Source organism: Cnephaeus nilssonii (assembly GCF_951640355.1).
Source record: "Cnephaeus nilssonii genome assembly, chromosome: 19".
In the NCBI taxonomy this organism is placed as follows: Eukaryota; Metazoa; Chordata; class Mammalia; order Chiroptera; family Vespertilionidae; genus Cnephaeus; species Cnephaeus nilssonii.
Window position 1 is genome coordinate 9699451 of NC_137090.1, and position 19465 is coordinate 9718915.

Genomic DNA, 19465 nt, shown 5'->3' on the forward strand with positions numbered 1-19465 from the left:
CATTTTTAGTTTATTGGGGACAAGATGACTTTGGCTCAGTCCTGTGCATAAGCAGGCCATAAGCCAATTTCTAGCTTCTCCTACACTTTTTAAATGTTTATTAATCTTGATTCATATGCAAATTAGGGAAGCTGGAAGTGGAAGATTTTTATCCTCTGTTATTTAAGATATGTGGCTAAAACTCCAACGCGAATTGCTCTCATAAAATCACACCCTGTATAAAAGTAAAAATAAAACAAAAACAAATCACATCCTGTACGATGTGATTTGACCAAGTTGGCAGGCCTTAATGTCTTAGGTCTCTTTTCTGAACCCCACCCTTAACCTAGGGTTAGCCAGAGGTTGAAAATTATTCTCTTTGCCAGGCTTAACTGAGGGAGAACTAATTCTGATGTAAATTCTTGTTGTCAGGAATTTCAAAAGCAAACAGAAATAGAGCCAAGGGTGGGGAAACTGAGGCCACCTGACTGTTGGCAAGCTTCTAAGATTTCTAATCCTCTTGCCTACTCTACTGGTCTGGTTCAGCCTGAGCCCTCGCTTATTTATTTACTTATTTATTTATTTATTTGGATTTGAAGTCAAGGCAACATCAGTGCTAAGTCAATTCCAGCATGCTAGCTCCCAAATACTGTAACCTTTAAAAACTTGGGATTCCACAAGAAATGTAGCAGCATTCCAGAGACCCACGCATCAGACACAGACATATGCATTCTTGCCTGCAGCAAGGGGGTGTTGGCTTTGCTCCCTAACTCACTTTCTACAAGATTCTAGTGAGTAACCCTTCTGAAGAGGGCATAGCCAAACAGGTTCATCTCCATTTAAAGATCACCAGCAAAGGGCCTGGGTTTAGTCATGTAGTTGCCAGTCACTTGGGATTGGTAAATAATCGCAGGGTAGTGGTTGTGAAAAAGGAAGCAGAAGTACTGAAATAAAAGGGAGGGGCGAAGGGGCTAGGAAGGAAGTAAGACAGGTGGAAACGTATGACTTTTTCAACTTCCTGATGGAAAGATACCAAAAGAAATAAAACTTCCAACTCTGAGAACCTTTCTGTGGCCATATTTGGATGTATATGCCATATTGCCAATTTCAAATACATATACATATATATATATACAGATATATACATATATATATACATATATATATATGCATACAGATATATACACACGTAGATATATCATATATATCATATATAGTTGTTATTCATCTGTATAGGATACATTTTATTTATTTATTTACCTACTTATTAAAGATTTTAAAATTATTTTTTAGAGAGAGAAAGGAAGAGGGAGAGAAGGGGGAGAGAGAGAGAGAGAGAGAGAGAGAAAGACATTGATATGAGAGCGTAACATGATCCACTGCCTCCTCTATGATCAAGCCCAAAACCCGGGCAGCTAGCTGCCTTGACTTGGAATAAACTGGCAACCCTTCAGTGCACAGGACATGTCCAACCAACTGAGCCACACCAGCCAGGGCTAAAGCATATGGAATTAATCTACTTCCCTTTCATGAAGAACACAGGATAGGTAGGCAACATTCCATCTACTCTCCACATTTCCAACTGTCATCCCAACAGCCACTTAAAGTTACAGAAAAGGAAGCAGAAGGTTGGGATCTTGTGGCATCAGCTTCCTATGGATTGCTCTCCAACTTTTTGTGTTCCTGGTTTTTGGAACCTCTTTACCATCTTCCGCATGTAAGATTCATATTAGTGGAATTATAGTTTTAATTTCCACGCTTGACATTGACATTGAAGGCCACACTTTCTAAGTCAGGGAGGCTAAGTAGTAACAGCAATACTTTGTTTTTGATCTAATGTGGTGGGTTTTATAACGGTTTTCCAAACTCTTCCACATCTTTCTTTTCCCCTTTCAATGTTTTACAGCTAGTGTGTCTTCCCTTCTGCCTGAATATATATATTTTATTGATTTGAGAAAGAGAGAAAGGAAGAGAGAGAGAGAAAAAGAGAGAGAGAGAGGGAGAGAGAGAGAGAGAGAGAGAGAGAGAGAGAGAGAGAGAGAGAGAGAAAGAGAGAGAGAGAGAGAAACACTGATTTGTTGTTCGACTATTTATGCATTCATTGGTTGATTCTTGTATGTGCACTGACCGGAGACTGAACCCAAAACCTTGGTGCATCAGGACGATACTCTAACCAACTGAACAACCTGGCCAGGGCTTGCCCAAATATTTTGGCTTCCTAACCCAACTCCTTTATATTCTCTTTGCTCTGAAACATTTCTTTCAATGATTTACATTTGCTTTACCAGTATATATCCTTTACACCAACTCATTATCTACAACTTGCTATGAAGACCATTCTAATATTAAGAACATTATAGTTTTATTTTTGAGAAGTCCCCAAACCACAGGTAAAATAATACCTTTTTTGTAAAAAAAAAAAAATGCATTATGCATCTTACTTGCTTTACCAATGGGGAAACTGAAGCAGAGAAATTAATAAGATTTGATCTAGGTCATAGACAAGTTACTGATAAGATTCAGACTATGAGATCAGACTCTCAGATTAGTGCTTGAAAGCTAAAGACAAAAAGTGCCTAAGATGAGGATGATCTTGATTAATTTTTTTTAACTTTTTATTAAAGTATACAACTTGCATAGGTTTTTCATTTGCAGATTTTCAAGGGCTTCTAAATAGAGATGCCTAGAAATCTGTTATAGGTAGGACTTACAACTTTTTGACACATTACTGATTTTCCCACTCCTTCTGAAATACCATGGGGGGAAATGAATTTATTTTTTTAAATCAAAGACTGTTTATTGGACCTAATATTATCATATTATACTATCGGGTATTCACCATAATTTTATTTTATATTTGAAACATTTTTATTGAAATATAATTCACATACCATAAAATTCACCCATGTAATGGTTTGGGGCAAATTCACAGAGCTATGCAACAACCACCACAATCTAAGTATAGAACATGTTCAACTCTCATTCTTTTTTGGGGGGAGGGGGTTCAATTATAGTTGACAGTCAATATTATTTTATATTAGTTTCAGGTGTATAGTATAGTGGTTATACAATCATATACTTTACAAAGTGTTTCCCCTGATATTTCTGCACTCACCTGGCACCATATATAGTTATTACAATATTATTGACTATATTCCCTATGCTGTACTTTACACCCCCATCACTATTTTGTAATCTTTTCACCTTTTTCACCCCGTTCTCCACCCCCCCACCCCCTCACCCCCGCCCGCTCCTCTCTAAGGGAAATGAATTTCCAAGAGTACATATATCCTTCATTTCAGTTATTCCAGAGAAGCCTGCCTTGAGCATATGTGAGATTGTTAGCTAGTCTTTTTAAAAAATTATGATTATGGGAACTACAAGCAACCTTCAATTCCCCTATATCAAGTTGTAGGTAGTAAGTCTGGGTTTACTCTTGACTTGCTGCATTAGAACCTTCTGAGTCATGGGACTAGAGATTGGGACAATTAAGTCCCGCTCCCCCCCCCCCCCCCCGTCCCGCCCATTTTCCTCAACAGGGTCACAAGCACTGCTGCGATGAAGCCTATGGCCCTACTACTATTTTTTTTTGTTTGTTTTTGTTTTTGTTTTGTTTTAAAAATCATTTTCTGTGTTTTTTTATAAGAGATGGTGGCCTCTAGTCTTAGGTTCACATAGTAAGGCACTGTGCTTTCTCCCTGAGGCACACATCTTATATATAAAGGAAAGGCTACAGGCTGGATAAAATACTCTCTCTTGGTCAATTGGTTAGTTGGGTCAATAACAACTGAGTTGTACTTTGTGCAAGGCTGAGTACTGACAGTTGTAAAAATAATTAGAAGTCAAGCTCTTGCTAGTAGTACATCTTGAAAAGATATACATATAAAAACAAATTTAAAATATAACTACAGAAAAAAATTTACATAAATCAGCAAAAGCCAGTACTTGGGAGCTGATATTTTTTTCTGTACTAAGGCTTTGAAATCCAGTGTGCATTTTTCATTTACAACGCATCTCAATTCTGACTAGCCACATTTTGGATGCCCAATAGCCCCATATGACTAGTGGGTTAGTGTTGGATGGAGTTAGTCAATGAGGACTTTCTGGAAAAGATGAGTTTTAAAGGAAGGGAGGAGCAAGAGGTCTTTCCAGCAATAATGCATGAGCATAGTGGGGAAGAGAGAATAAGCCAGCTGTAAGGGCCAAATGGTAAACAGGTTAGCTTGCTAAGACTAGAGAATCTATATTAAATGATAGGAAGAAACAAGTCTGAGAAAATGGTAAGGACAGTTCACAGAGAGTCTTAAATGGTTATAAGTTGAATTTTCTTTAACTGACAAAAGAGAGCCTTATGGGTTCTTGCATAATGAAAATAACTTTTTAAGAAGCTGAGATACAGATATATTAGAATAAATCAAAATGGGAGACTTAGAAAAATAGAGAAATTGCTGCAAAATTTTCTAGGAGATGAGAGAGAGAGAGAGAGAGAGAGAGAGAGAGAGAGAGAGAGAGAGAGAGAGAGAGACTGGGTCCTAATGCCAGCTCTACCATGTATCACTGAATCTCTGTGTGCCTGTTTTCTCATCTGTAAAATGGGGATAATAGTATCAACCTAACAGTTGTTGAAAGGAGTAAATCAATACATAAAAAGTGTTTAGTAAGCACTCAATACATTATTATTCAATTTTTAGCTAATTAGATTACCAATCATTATTTCTACTAGAGGCCCAGTGCACGAATTTCGTGCATGGGAGGGGGAGTCCCCCTTAGCCCGGCCTGCGCACTCATGTAGTCTGGGATCCCTCGCTCCTTACCGCCTGCCTGCTCACTGCTCTTTACTGCTCGGCTCACTGTTCCTCAGCCCGGTTTCTGGCTGAGCGGCACTCACACTGTGAGAGCTTACTGACCACCACGGGGGCAGCTCCTGCACTGAGCATCTGCCCCCTGGTGGCCAGTGTGCAACATAGCGACCGGTCATTCTGATCATTTCACCGGTAAAGGTCACTTAGGCTTTTATTATATAGATGACCAAGACGTGGTCACAGATATGCACCCATGTGCAAAAGGCCCCATCTCACATGTTAGTTTGAAAGGACTGCAGATTTTCAGTCTGTCTTAAAAGGTACGAAGGATTCAGAGGATAAGAGGGCAAGCCCAGTGTCTAAGACTGTGCTATGTAATACAATAGCCACTAGTTGTATGGGGCTATTGGGCATCCAAAATGTGGCTCGTCAGAATTGAGATGCGTTGTAAATGTAAAATGCACACTGGATTTCAAAGCCTTAGTACAGAAAAAATATCATTAATATTTGTATATTGATTACATGTTTGAAATGATAATATGTTGGATATGTTAGGTTAAATAAGATGTATCAATTTCACCTCTTTTCTTTTTCCTTTTTATAAACTTTTGATGTGGCTAATAGAAAATTTGAAGCTAGTTGGCTCACATTATATTTATTTTGTACAGTACTGGTCCAGTACAACTTTCATTACTGAGATTTGGAAATTAAGGGGGTCTACATGAGAAGGGTCTATAAAAGCATAGGGGCTTATGGATAAGTCTTGTCCTTAACACGTTAAAATGTTTAAAAATGTATACATATAATTAATATATATTTATATTAAATATATATATATATATATATATATATATATATATATATACCTCAATTTGCTAGGTAGCTACAGGACTGAGGGAGCCACAGCTAATTTACCTTTCAAGAGGCCACAATTGGGAAAGGGATTAAAAAAAAAAATTTTTTTTTTTTACTTTAAAAAAAAAAAGCAAGAACAAAGATGAAAATGGAAAAAGGTAAAGCATATCTTATTTTGAACATTAAATCATGGAAACAAAAATCTAACTTTTGAAATCACTCCCTCCAAGGTCCAAATCACACTGGTTTAAGTAACGTGGGTTATTAAAAGTTTTCTGACAAAATTTTCCATAGCATCCCTTGACGTTGCTACTTAAAATAACAGGAACGGCTCTCCACTGATCTGGGGGTACAAATCCAGTTCGGGGTTTTGCTCTGAATGGATGTTTTAACCTTTACCCCTGACAGCACTGACCCACTCAGTAGGCTTCAGTGTCCGGAGACGGCTCGGGGCGGCGAGGCGCGGGCTGGGGGGCGGCGGTCACACCTTCCCCTCGGCGCGTCCGGTCCTTCCGGCTCCTCCCGGAAGGCTATCGGGGTCCCCAGCGTCGCCGACAGGTGCGCAGCTGCCGGCGGCCTCCGGCCCGCGCCCCCGCGCCCGCCCTCCCTCCCGCGGGCCGCACCTCGCCGCCCCGCCCCCTGCCCGGCGCACGCGCACACCGGCGGGGCCGCGCCTGGCCCGCGGGGCCGCGCACGCAGCCGCCGCCGCTGCCACCGCCTCCCTCCCTCGCTCCCTCCCTCCCTCCCTCCAGGCTCTCCTCCCCTGCCCTCCCCTCCGCCCCCTTCCCCGTAGGCAGTCCGCCCGCCCGCATTGACTCCCTCCCGGCCCCTGGCGCTCGGGCTGGGTCTCTCCCCGGCCCCCCAGGACCCCCCGGTGGCTCCCCTCCGGCGGTCGCGCTCGCTCGGTGGATGTGGCTGGCAGCCGCCGCCCCCTCCCTCGCTCGCCGCCTGCTCTTCCTCGGCCCTCCGCCTCCTCCCCTCCTCCTTCTCCTTCTCAGCCGCTCCTCTCGCCGCCGCCGCCGCCGCCTCCACAGCCTGGGCCTCGCCGCGATGCCGGAGAAGAGGCCCTTCGAGAGGCTGCCTGCCGACGTCTCCCCCATCAACTACAGCCTCTGCCTCAAGCCCGACCTGCTGGACTTCACCTTCGAGGGCAAGCTGGAGGCCGCCGCCCAGGTACGGCGACCCTCGGGCGCCGGGGGCCAGCTGCCGGGCCAGCAGTTAGTTAGGCCGCGCCCGCGGGCTGGGCTGGGGGGCCGGGCGGGCGGGCGGGCCTGGGCGCTGCGGGCCCGGGGCCGGGGAGGCTGGATCCCGGACGGGCGCGCCCCTCGGGGGCGGCGGCGGGGCGCGGGGTCTGGGGTGCGCTGCCCTTGCCGGGCTGGGGTCCAGGCCGCGCTGCGGGGAGCGCTGCGGGAGCCGGCGGGCCCGGCCCGGCCCGTGCGCCCCTCCGGGGCCAGCACACCTGTGTGGGGCATCCCCACCGATCCCCGGCCCTTCCGGGCTTGGTGGTGTTCTGGGAGAGGCTTGGAGGGTGTTGGGAGAGGCCGGAGGGGTCCTCATAGTCCACGCTCTGCCTCAGCCTCCTGACTCGGTTCTTTCCTGTGGTTCTGCCCACGCCCCGCGGAGGACACTTGGGCAGGGGCGCTCATCGGGGACTCCCCCGGCCCGCCGCGCGTTAGCGAGGAGGGGAGATTCTAGAAGCGGGGAGAGGGTGAGAAGGAGAATGTTAATCCCGGGCAGCCTGGCCGAGTTCTCCCCGCCTGCTCCGGCCCAGGGGCTGGGTTTCCGAGATGGTCCGCCCCTCCCCCCTCCCCTTCTCCTCAAGTGACAGTGCAGCGGTGGCTGTTCGCTCCTGACCCCTAGAGAAGCTGCAGGAGGACCCCGTTTCCGGTTGCCCTCCCATCTTCCTAGCTTTGCAGCCCCTGAAGCAGGTGGATTTATTGCCACAGCGATGGCTGTGTAGCAGCCCCGTCCCCTGAAAGAAGCGATTAGTTTTCGCATTCCACTGGTGAAAATATTCCATTACTCCTCGTTGCAGTTTTTGGTGAATCATGCTCTCCCCACCGCCCCTCACCCTCTGCAGCATTATCTGAAGTATTGTTTGATTTTGGAGACCATTAATACTGATGCCCTACAAAGGTCCTGAACAGTAGACATTGAATACCAGATTATATGATGTATTATGTGAAACCTGTAAGGAAACATGGGAACTGTGTAGCCGTTATCTTTAAAAAGAATGAGGGTCAAAATATTTTGTTTCATTTTGCTTCCCACTGCAGTCGGGAGGAAAAATCTGTAGGCCTCAGCCTTTAAAGAACAGGGTGTGTGTACAGCGGCGAAATGAAAGAGATGTAGACTAGGGTTTGAATGAGTTGAAAGTTGGCAATTGTCTTTGAAAGACGAGTACTCAGATTAAAAATATGTCTAAAAGCGTACAATTAAAAAAGTGTACTGTCAAATTTGGGGCACTTGTGTGAAAGCATGAGGACTCTAGGGTCTGGCTGCATCAAAAAGCAAAACTTAACCCTGTGAAAGTCAGGTGATTTAGAATTTTTCCATTAAGAACATGAATCAGAACGAATGCATCTTGGGTTTAAATTAGGATTTGAAAGGGTTATTTGGGGAACGATGTTTGTTTAAGCCAAGTGACTAGAGTGTTTGATATATATTGGCAGGGGGCAGATGGGAGGGATTGTAAACAGTAGCGTGTCTTGTGACTTGGCAAAGGAAGGACCTAGTGATGAATGAGTTCGCATTATGTGAAAAGACTAACATTTAAAAACATTATTTGTTTCTTTACCACATTAGCTGGCATAATAGGTTCATAATTCTGAGAGGAATGTATATTTAGGGGAAATTTTCAGAAAAAAAATTGTCAAGAAAGATTTTCAAATGATTATTTTGTTAGGAAGTGACCGTTTTATTTAAGTATTAGGATAGAACAACAAGCAGTGATGTACTTCTTATCCCTTTTCTACTTTTCCAAAAAGATGAGAAAGACTTAAAAGATTGGTTGGGTCATTGAGGGAACACATAGTAATGTGCTAGATATTAGCAGGGACTTGGGAATTTGATACAAGGAAATAAGTGAATTTTTTTGGTAACATGAACTTTTCAAAGTGTTTCTTTTCAGAAATACTTTTCAGGCTAGGTGCATGCAACACATGAAAGATGGCATTTCAATCTATAGTGAATTCTAACAGGTGTTATTAAAGGACAGTTGGACTCTTTAATTGTGTGAATTGCCACCTTTGGAAGTGTAAAGAGGAATTAACATTAGTAAAAAGTTACATTAGTAGTAAAAAGCAGATGTTAATGTTTTTTGAAATCCATGGATTGGAGCAATAAATTGTGGCATTAGGTAGTATCTTATAGTGGAAAATTTAAAATGTGGACAAAATTATATCTCTAGAAACCAGATTTATAACTGGTATTGGGTCAGTTTCCTAATAGTTGGAATCACATTACACAAAGTATGCAAGTTGCTTGGTTGCTTTAGTTACAGAATTTTATGATAAGCCCAGAGTATTTGTACAGGTTACATATTAGAAACTTAGTGGATTTTTAACCTGGCCTGGGGTGTGGACTCTTGGGGAAGGTGAAGAAATTGTCAATGTGGATAATTTAAAAAGTAGTTGTCTTCTACACAAGTGAGTGTGGTCTAATTCAGCAGGTTTTGAAAAGGTGTTTATCATGGGCCTAGAGCAGCTATTTTCAACCTGTGCCACAAGAATTTTGAAAACATGCAATCCCTGACTATTTAGTTGTGGCACTGACCTCTTTTTCCATAGATTGTCAAGTAAAAAAATGACAACAGCCACCACAACAATAGTTGTCCAGTGTGAATGAATAAAAAGTATTCTTTTTTTGTCAGATTATAAAAAAATATTTTTTTTTAGTGTGCCACAGATGAGAAATTAGTTTATGTGTGCCACGAGATGAAAAAGATTGAAAATCACTGACCTGGAGAAATGGAACATTCCCTTTCTCGTCCCTTTAGAATATTTGAGAGCAATAGATTTTTGTAACTATTTCAAATTCTGATTTTCTTGCTTTGTGGATAATTAAGAAATAGGTTACAAGTTTATGTGAGTGGCTACAATTCTTTGTTATAATTGTATTTATGCAATAATTGGTTTTTTCCTTATGGAAATGTTTCACCTGTGCCAGGGAAATTACCATCATCCTTCAAGGCCAGAAGTCAGGATACACCCTGGCCTGCGCCAACAAAATATTCATGTTCATGGTGACTAAATTGGCACTTACAGGAGAGTTACAGATATAGTAGTTTGTTTGGAACACTGAAAGTTGGCACATAAATGGATGTTATTGTCAACCCTGTGTTATGGAATTTTCTGCCCCAATTTAGCATTTGCAGTAATTTTGGTCATTTTTATTACTTAAAAAAATGATAAAATTAATAATTTGTCTAACATTGTGCTAGAACACTAAATGGTCTTAAGAAATTAAATTTGAAAGATTGATGATAAGGAATTGAATTTGTTCAGATTTTCTATTCTGTTTTTTGAAATGTATCTATGAAGAAACACCTAAGAAATTTTTATATGTGAAGCTTTATCTAATATCATCTGGCAATGAATTCTGCAGTGAATTTTTTAGATAAATGAAGCGTACCCATTGAGGCATTTAGAATTTTAAAAATATTTACTGATTAGGATGAAAATATTCCTCAAATCTATTATTTAAAAACAATTCTATACTTCCTCATAATCTAGGTTTGTTTCTTTTCTTTTTTAAAATACTGGACATCATTCTGAACATCTGTCTTTGATACTTACAGCCATAGATTACTCAAAACTATGTACTATGATACTATACATTAGTTTCATATCTGTTCTTTAAAGTTTTTTTTTGTTTGTTTGTTTTCTTACTCTGAGGCTATTATTTTTTGCTGCTTATTGTGCCTTGTTGCTGCCTGTTGTGAAATTTCTTGCCTCTTTTATTTTACAGAACTTGATCTGAAGCGGTCTAAGTAACCAGATAAACAGGCTTGTTTGAATTTATAAAGACATTTCTAAGTGAGGGTTTGATGGATTCTCCTTTGAGTGAAGGGTATGAGCTGTGTTGTATGGACTTTGTATTAACTCTTCTGGCTTTCCCTAGAGGCTTTTTTTTTTTTTTTTTTAACTTCCTGGTTCTGGATAATTGAGACTGCCAATACAACCTGGATAAATGTGGTTTTAAGTAGTAAACTGAAACTTATGAAATGTCTCTGAACTTTGCTACATAGTAAATGGGCCTGTGCTTATTGTAAAATTAAGTCTTATTCTAATCTGTATGTGAGTCATTGGCAAAGGACTGAGTCTTCTAATAGCTGTTTTGTTGTTAACTGAGATTAGTTCTGTAGATCTTGGAGATTTCATGTTGTACACCATACATGCATGTAGTTCTCAATTTATTTGGCCACTTTGTAATCACTTTAAATTTTTATTTTAAATTAGGACATATTTTAGAAATATGGAAAAGTAACCTACCACCTAGATTTTGCAGTTATTAATATTTGGCCCCATTTGCCTCAGACTGTGCATGATTTTGAGGGAGGGGGGAATAAAATGTCACAGGTGCCACTAAAGCCGTTCCCATCTCTCCCATTCATACCCAGAGGTAACTTCTTTCTTTAGGTAGGCGAGTATTTTTCTGTGTGTAATTTAAAAGTGTTATTGTGTATGTAAGTAGCCACAGGCAATAAATAGCAATGTTTTGTATGTTTAACATTTTTACATTAATGGTACTTATTATGACTTTCTGCAACTTGCTCTTTCAATGTCTTTATTATTAGAAAACTTGGCTCAACTTGTGCTTACTAATTATTTGCTCCTTATTGTCTTTCGAAATTATAGCCCTGTTCCACAAAGACAACAATTACAAAATTTTAACGATGAAATTGTTTGTTACGCAAAGTGACTCAGGCTTCAGATTGACTGGTATTTGGAATTGTCACACTGGAGATTTCCTTTTACTAAAATCTCAGCATTTGGGCAACCAGAAAAAACCTCATGAGTCTTACTATGTGAGGTGTATTTCTGAATGATTGTAGTCTAGACTCATTCAGGGGGAGAAAAATGTCTCAAATTGCTGTCTTTCCTAGTTCATGGGAAACTTCCATTGTAAAATTCTTACAAATGGTCAAGCTGCCTCTTCAGTAGAGCTATTACTTAGCTTTGGTTCTGTTGAAGTGCAACACAATTTTATATGCTAACTTTAGCATTTGCTCTCCTTTAAGCTTGAAAACTGAAAATCCTTTGCATGGTTACCTGTATTTTTTAAAAATAGATTTTTATTGATTTCAGAGAAATGAAGGGAGAGGGAGAGAGAGAGAAACATCAATGATGAGAGAGAATTGCCCCCTCCCCCCACTGGGAATTAATCAGGCAATCTCGGCATGTGCCCTCACCAGGAATCGAACCCTGACCTCCTGATTCATGGGATGACTCTCAACCACTGAGCCACACCGACCACGCTATTACGTATTTTGATAGTGGAACACACAGGTCATATGCACTATAGGATGATGTTAGTATGTGAGAAATCAAATATGGAATTATCAGGTCAGTGCTATTGGAAAAGCATTAAAAAGAAGTGTTCTAGTGTAGTAATCAACCACTTAAGCATATGCCTAAGTCTATAGGGATATTTTAAATTGCCTTCCTTGGGCAGTACATATATGCTGATATCCAAAGTGCTATATATCACAGTACCTAGTTCTTAAATTTTATGTCATTCTGATCAGGTGCTTTATAAACTGTTAGGTGAGTGCTGTTAGATGATATTCAGAGTAACATCTTTATGATTGGAGCACATTTAATCTTGGTCTTTGTGTGTGTGCCTTAATAATATCTATTCAGTGATGACTATGTATCAGGCACTAAGTGCTACTATAAGCACTTTCTATGGATTATCCTGTTGTTTTAAGTGCATCTCTAATATAAGACAGATATACTGTCAGATTATTAAAATGTGAGTTTAATTTCATTATTAAGTATTTTTGTCCCTTTGTTTCTTTACTCCCACCCTTCCAGAAATGGCAGTAATTCTTGGGGGAAAAAATTAGTAGCTCTTCAACAAGTAGCTTAATTCATTAGTATAAACAAGTGGGTTTTCTCTAATCATGAGAGGAATTGGAATGTACTTGTAACTGGATGTTGTGCACCATGTCTTTCCAAAGTACACACTTTCCTTCAGAATGTTATAATAGTAGTGAGATAAATGGTATCATTTGTCATATGTAGTGTTGTACTGGTATCTTGACATTGGTAGATTAACTGCTTGGCTACTATTAAATTCACTGTAGATGTTGATGGATGAAAATATAGTTGCCTAGATAAAGATTAAGATACATAACTAAACTCCTGTTATTATTTTGTTGGCATAAACTTCAAACTCTGGAAAGTTTTGATTCATTTTGCCCTTTGGCGAACAACCAGTAAGTGCTTCATTTCTCTGTTTCTGAATTTTTAAAAAGTCATATTTATGAATAGGCAAAGATTTTGTTGTTGTTCAGATGTAATGGTATAAGTGGCCAGTTGTGACATAAAAGTTTTAGTGCTGTTTAAATATGTTCTGGTGAAATAATACTAAATTTAAAAAAATATGTTTATTAAATGACATTTTTTGTTTAGCAACAAGAAGATTTGATTTATGAGAAGGATTTTTTTTGTTTGTTTTTTTTGTTAATCCTCACTGGAGGATTGATTTTTCAAGAGAGTGGAAGGCATGGGGGGAGAGACAGAGAGAGAGAAACATCGATGTGAGAGAGACACATAGTTGGCAGAGTCCCTTATGTGCTCCAACCTGGGATTGAACTTGCAACCTAGCTATGTGGTCTGACCAAAATAGAAACCTGCCATATTTTTGGTATATGGAAGGATGCTCCAACCAACTGAGCCACCCAGCCAGGGTGAAGGATTTTTTTTTTAATGAGCCAAAATATATAATGAGCCAACACTTTATGTGTTAGAGATTTTGACAGTCTGTTATAGGCTTGATAGCATACTATTTGTAATATAGGTCACATAATTTTAGTTTAAAATTAATCATGTTTGCCCAGTCAAGGTGACTAAGTGGTTGAGTGTCGACTCATGAACCCAAGAGGTTACCTGTTCGATTCCTGGTTAAGGTACTGGTACATGCCTGGGTTGTGGCCTCGATCCCCAGTAGGGAGTGTGCAGGAGGCAGCCGATCGATGTTGTTATTGCTCTATTCCTCTCCCTTACCCTTTCTCTAAAATCAATAAAAACATATTTTAAAAAATTAATCATGCTTATGTATGGTTTGTTAGTAAAATGATTACTGTTAGGTATAGCTTTTTCATACAGATATTACATTACTCCTGTATCCTTACCTAGTTTTGTGGTCTGTTCAGTGTTCTCAAGGCACTATTAACCTACATATAGGTTTTGCTTGGTCTACAGAGTGTTTTTGAAATTTTTGAATTAGTTGTCACCAATTAAAAATTAAGAGATTATATATAAAATCTGAATTTGTGACTTTTTAAAAGTTGGAAGATCTGTCAACACAAAGTCTGCTTTTCAGTTCAGCAATAATTAGTTGGCTCTAAGAAGTGGCTACTTCCCCCTCCTTTATGCATAGCTTTCCTTTATGCATATCTTTCATATAACCTGTTGCACTCACCTGCTTGGCTCTGCAGGCATTTGTTTGTCATTTAGGGCATCTATATTTTTATTATTTTAGATTTAGACCATTCAAATGTCTGAAAATGAATTTGAGATTATGTTTAATGCAATAAGCATATAAAAGCAGGATTGCAACCAAATTGAAAAATGGGCAAGGACAATTTGCAGAAGAAAAACTTAATGGCAGCCCTAGCTTGTTTGACTCGGTGGATAGAGGTTCGGCCTGCAGACTGAAGGGTCCTAGGTTCTATTCCAGTCAAGGGCACATGCCTGGGTTGTGGGCTTATCCCCAGTAGGGAGCATGCAGGAGGCAGCCCATCAATGGTTCTCTCTCATCATTGATATTTATATCTCTCACTCTCCTTCTCCCTTCCTCTCTGAAATCAATAAAAAAAGATATTTTAAAAAAAACTTACTGGCAAAAAAAAATTGCTTAGTAACCAATGTTACTAGTAATCAGGGCAATTCTAATTAAAACAACAATGGAATCCATTTAATACCTATCAGATTGTCAATAATTTTAAAGTTTTTTTGGAGGATGCTGAAAGTGGGATTTCTTTATTCTTTGCTCCTGGGAGTGTCAGTTGAGACTGCTTTGAAGGATAATTTGGCAATTCTTGGTAAAAAATGTGTGCACAAAAAAATATGGATCAAGATATTTATTTTAGTACTATTTAAAATAACTATTATAGTACTAGAGGCCCAGTGCATGAATTCATGCACAGGTGGGGTCCTTCGGCCTGGCTGGCAATCGGGGCCAGCGGGGGGCCATGGGAGGTTGGCCAGCTGGGGGGAGGGGCCGCAGAGCGGGAGGTTGGCCCGCTGCCCTGATCTGGGCTGATTGGGGCCAGCTGGCTGGGGGAAGGGATTGCAAGAGGTTTGGTCAGTGCGGGGGGGGGGGGGGGGGGGGAAGGGGGGACGTGGGAGGTTGGGAGGGACCACAGGAGGTTGTCGGGCCACAGGAGGTTGGCTGTGGGAGCACACTGACCACCAGGGGGCAATTCCTGCGTTGAGCATCTTCCCCCTGGTGGTCAGTGCGCATCATAGCGACCAGTCAACCGGTTGTTCAGTTGTTTGGTCATTCGATTGAACTTTCCTCAGGAAGGAAATGGATAAATAACTGATTTATTTATAAAGTGGAATACTACTATGCAGGAGTTAAAAATGAATGAATTAGATATAAGTTTATCAGCATTTACTCATCTCAGAAACAATGTTAAGTGAAAAAAACAGGTTGTATAAAATTATATACACACAATTTGAAAGCATTTATATAAAATTAAAAACATTGCTGATTGTTATACATGTAGTGGTCTTAGGATAGTGGTTATGAAGGAATGAGGAAGAGAGGAAAGGGCTTTTATTATTTCTATATTTCATTTCTTTTTTGGATCTGAAGCAAGTAAGACAAAGCCCAAAATAAAACTTTATTTAGTCTTGGTGGAGTGTCATTAGTGTCTATTATAGCCAAAAAATTTAAAGAGTGTTTTATGAAGTTCTGATATAGTTTATGATACTAGCTTTCTTCCTCCATCCTTATTCGATCATCTGCACACCAGGTGGCTGAGCCTGGATGGCTCCAGCCTCTTCCTCCATCCTTATAAAAGGTCTCATGATGGGTTTCAAGGGTTATATAACACAAATTAATTGCAACATATAAAAAGTGTTTTCTAATTTAAGTTTTTTTGAAATTTAAGAAAATTAAGAAGTAGTTATAAATCAAGGTTTAAGAAAAAAATTGCTTTTATGTTAGCTAACTGGTCAGATGTTTAAATTCTGTGAAATACTTATACATTTGTTATTGCTTTTAATATAATATGAATTGCTTTGGATTCCTTAAAACTAGTCATTTATTTCTACCATTGATGCATAAATAGTTTAAGTTTTAGTGAGTCTGGGTTTTAAAAAGTATGCCTCTCCCTAACTGGTTTGGCTCAGTGGATAGAGCATCAGCCAGCAAACTGAAGGGGCCCAGGTTTGATTCTGGTCAAGGGCACATGCCCGGGTTGTGGGCTCCATCCCTGGTAGGGGGTGTGCAGGAGGCAGCCAATCAATGATTCTCATTATTGATGTTTCTATCTCTCCCTCTCCCCTCCTCTCTGAAATCAATAAAAATATATTTTTAAAAAATAAAAAGTTTGTCTGCTACATATATTAGGCCAAGTTGAAGATATAAATATTAATCAAGCTATTTCTGACATTGCTGGTTTTTCTTTCCCCTTAGGTGAGGCAGGCAACCAATCAGATTGTGATGAATTGTGCTGATATTGACATTATTACAGCTTCATATGTACCAGAGGGAGATGAAGGTAAGAGCTGTTTTTCATTTTAATTTGCTGTTCCTGTTTATATGTGTATGTTATGTACAGGGTGGGGCAAAAGTGGGTGTTTACAGTTCAGTACATGAAAGACAGTTTATTCTGGTATTCTTTATTAATTACTAGAGGCCGGGTGCATGGATTCGTGCACATTGAAAGGAAATTAATTAGAAAGTGGCCAAAAAAGTCAATGGGGAAAAAAGGAGACATATGCACTACTATTTGTAATACTTTAAACAATAAAATAAAATTAAAAAAAAAATAAAGAAGGTGGCCGATAGGGCAGGACTGGGCGAGATGGGCTGGATATGCCTTGGAGCTAACTTCCCGCAGTCCCTCCCTGGGCGCTGGGGCTTGAAAGGCATCTGCGGAGTGAGTGGGGTTCCTCCAGCAGGTGGGGTCCCTCTGCCTGGCCTGCAGGGATCGGCCGAAACTGGCAGTCCGACATCCCCTGAGGGGTCAAGGAGTGCGAGAGGGCACTCAGCAAAGTTGCTGTCCCTCGGCAGCTCCTGTGTTGAGTGTTTGCCCCCTGGTGGTCAGTGCACATCATACCTACTAGCCAGTTGGCCGGTCGCCCAATTGCTTAGCCTTTTATATATATAGATTGTTTATTTTTCATACAAACAACTATAAACCTACTTTTGCTGCACCCTGTATTTGTGTGTGCTTTTGTGTGCATGTGTAAATATACATTATGTTAAGATATCAGTTTTACTTTAGAAATAGGAAAATTCTTAAGATATTCATGGGAAATATTTGAATAGTATAATCTGACTGTACTACGAGATAACGGAAATGTCACAATTTTAATTCTACTTCAGACATTAACTTATTTTGTGACTCTAGACAAATCACTTTTAAGTATAAAATGAATATAATACCATGCTTTAAAAAACTGAAGAGTTATTTTAAAAAGTAAGCAATTTGAACACGAAAGGTTCATAAAGTGGGCTTAGTTCATAAGTGGTTTTCCTAAAAATTTTTTCCTCTTGAACTATAAATTAAAATTTGAGATAAGTCTTACTCTTAACTGAGAGAAAAAATTTTGCTTTGTGATATCAAATATGAAGGTTAGAAGCTAAATGATGGAGTTAGTTACAGGGGAAGAATAGATTAAAAAGAAACATGGCATAGAATGTGTAGGAACTTAATGAACATCTTTAAAATGAGAACTATTTTAGATCTTGTAATTACAATAAGGATTAAATTTAGTAATCAGTTTTGGCATGAACTTATTTCTACATAAGGTGCATATATTAAAGTTATCCAGTTTGGCATAAACTCAAAGGTATGTTAATATTGGAGCTGAATTGCTTTTAATTTTTTACTTCACCTTGACATTCCTTGTCAAAATGATTGATTGGTTAGTTTCTACTACTCTAAGACTTCCTCTTAGAAACTCTTTTTTTCATTTGGTATAAAATAAGTTAGAAATTTGACCTTTTTACATTTTGCATTGCTGGTTTCCCTCTCCTTTACATTATACTGAAAAGAAGCATAAAAGTAACATTTTAAGGCTTGGCTATATACCATATTTTCTGGCGTATAAGACAACGTTTTAACCCAGGAAAATCTTCTATACGCCCAGTCGTCTTATACGCCGGAAAATACGGTATATAACACACACACACACACACACACACACACACACACACATATATATATTTAAATCATTTAGAAACACCAAGTTAATCATTTTCCTTTTTATTTATTTATTTTTTAATATATATTTTTATAGATTTCAGAGAGGAAGGGAGAGGGACAGAGAGATAGAAACATCAGTGATGAGAGAGAATCATTGATCGGTTGCCTTCTGCACGCCCCACACTGGGGGATCGAGCCCGCAACCCGGGCATGTGCCTTGACCGGGAATCAAACCGTGACCTCCTGGTTCATAGGTCGACGCTCCACCACTGAGCCACACCAGCTGGGCTTGGCAATATTTATTTCATGAATTTTTCTTAAATTATCCATAGAAAGACAAAAGTAGGTAGCAATTGAGTATATTATTGCCAAGAAGTACTTACGTTCAATTGATTGTAAATTAGATCAAACTGCTGCAATTTTAAGTTAGAGGAACAGATTCTTCAAATGGACTTCGAATGCATGCCCACTTTAAAAAGTTGTTTGGTGAATGGAAGAGAGATTATTTAATTTCTTTAACTGAAGAAAAAAGGAAGCACATTAGCCAAGAATATCAAGGCAAGCTTTCTTTGTTGTAGGTAGAGAACATTTAAATTCAATGTAGGGTTTTAAAATGGTGTCCAGTATATATAGGTAGAGATAGTAAAAGAAATATGCACCATTCAATTGGCACGGTTTCAGCTCAGGTTTTTTGTGTTTTTTTAAAAATATATTTTTATTGATTTCAGAGAGGAAGGGGGAGGGACAGAAAGAAACATCAATGATGAGAATCATTGATCAGTTGCCCCCTGTACACCCCCCATTGGGGATCGAACCCGCAACCTGGGTATGTACCCTTGACCAAAATCGAACCTGGGACCCTTCAGTCCGCAGGCCAATGCTCTATCCACTGAGCCAAACCAGCTAGGCCTCAGGTTTGTTTTTTATCTTCCTCTACTAAACTGTCAAGAATTCCAAGGACATATTTTGAAAATGTATAACTGCATGGTGCCAACTTATAATGATCTGAACCTTAAGGAAGTAGTGTTAATGTTCTCACTAAGAGGGTCAGGAGAGAAATGAAAACTTAAAGGAAGTGAAGAGGATTTGGAGAGAATTCAGATAAAATATTAATTTATTTTAGATACATAAAATATTTTCTTCAGAACTAGCTAAGGTATATTTCTCAACCCATTTCTCCTACAGCAACAGAAAATCCTGGAGTCGTGTGTAAACC

At 39.7% G+C, this 19465-nt stretch overlaps 1 protein-coding gene across 2 annotated transcripts in view; it reads left to right on the forward strand.

The window, feature by feature from the left end:
- The first annotated feature begins 6372 nt into the window (after positions 1-6372).
- Positions 6373-19465, forward strand: part of NPEPPS (aminopeptidase puromycin sensitive) — a 67665-nt gene continuing 54572 nt past the window's right edge. The window contains exons 1-2 of one of the 2 annotated variants that reach the window (XM_079798382.1): positions 6373-6809; positions 16512-16596. In XM_079798382.1, the coding sequence (XP_079654508.1) occupies positions 6546-6809; positions 16512-16596 (349 nt within the window). In that variant the 5' untranslated portion in view covers positions 6373-6545. The remainder of the gene's footprint in view (positions 6810-16511; positions 16597-19465) is intronic. The other variant, XM_079798383.1, reaches the window with a different exon arrangement.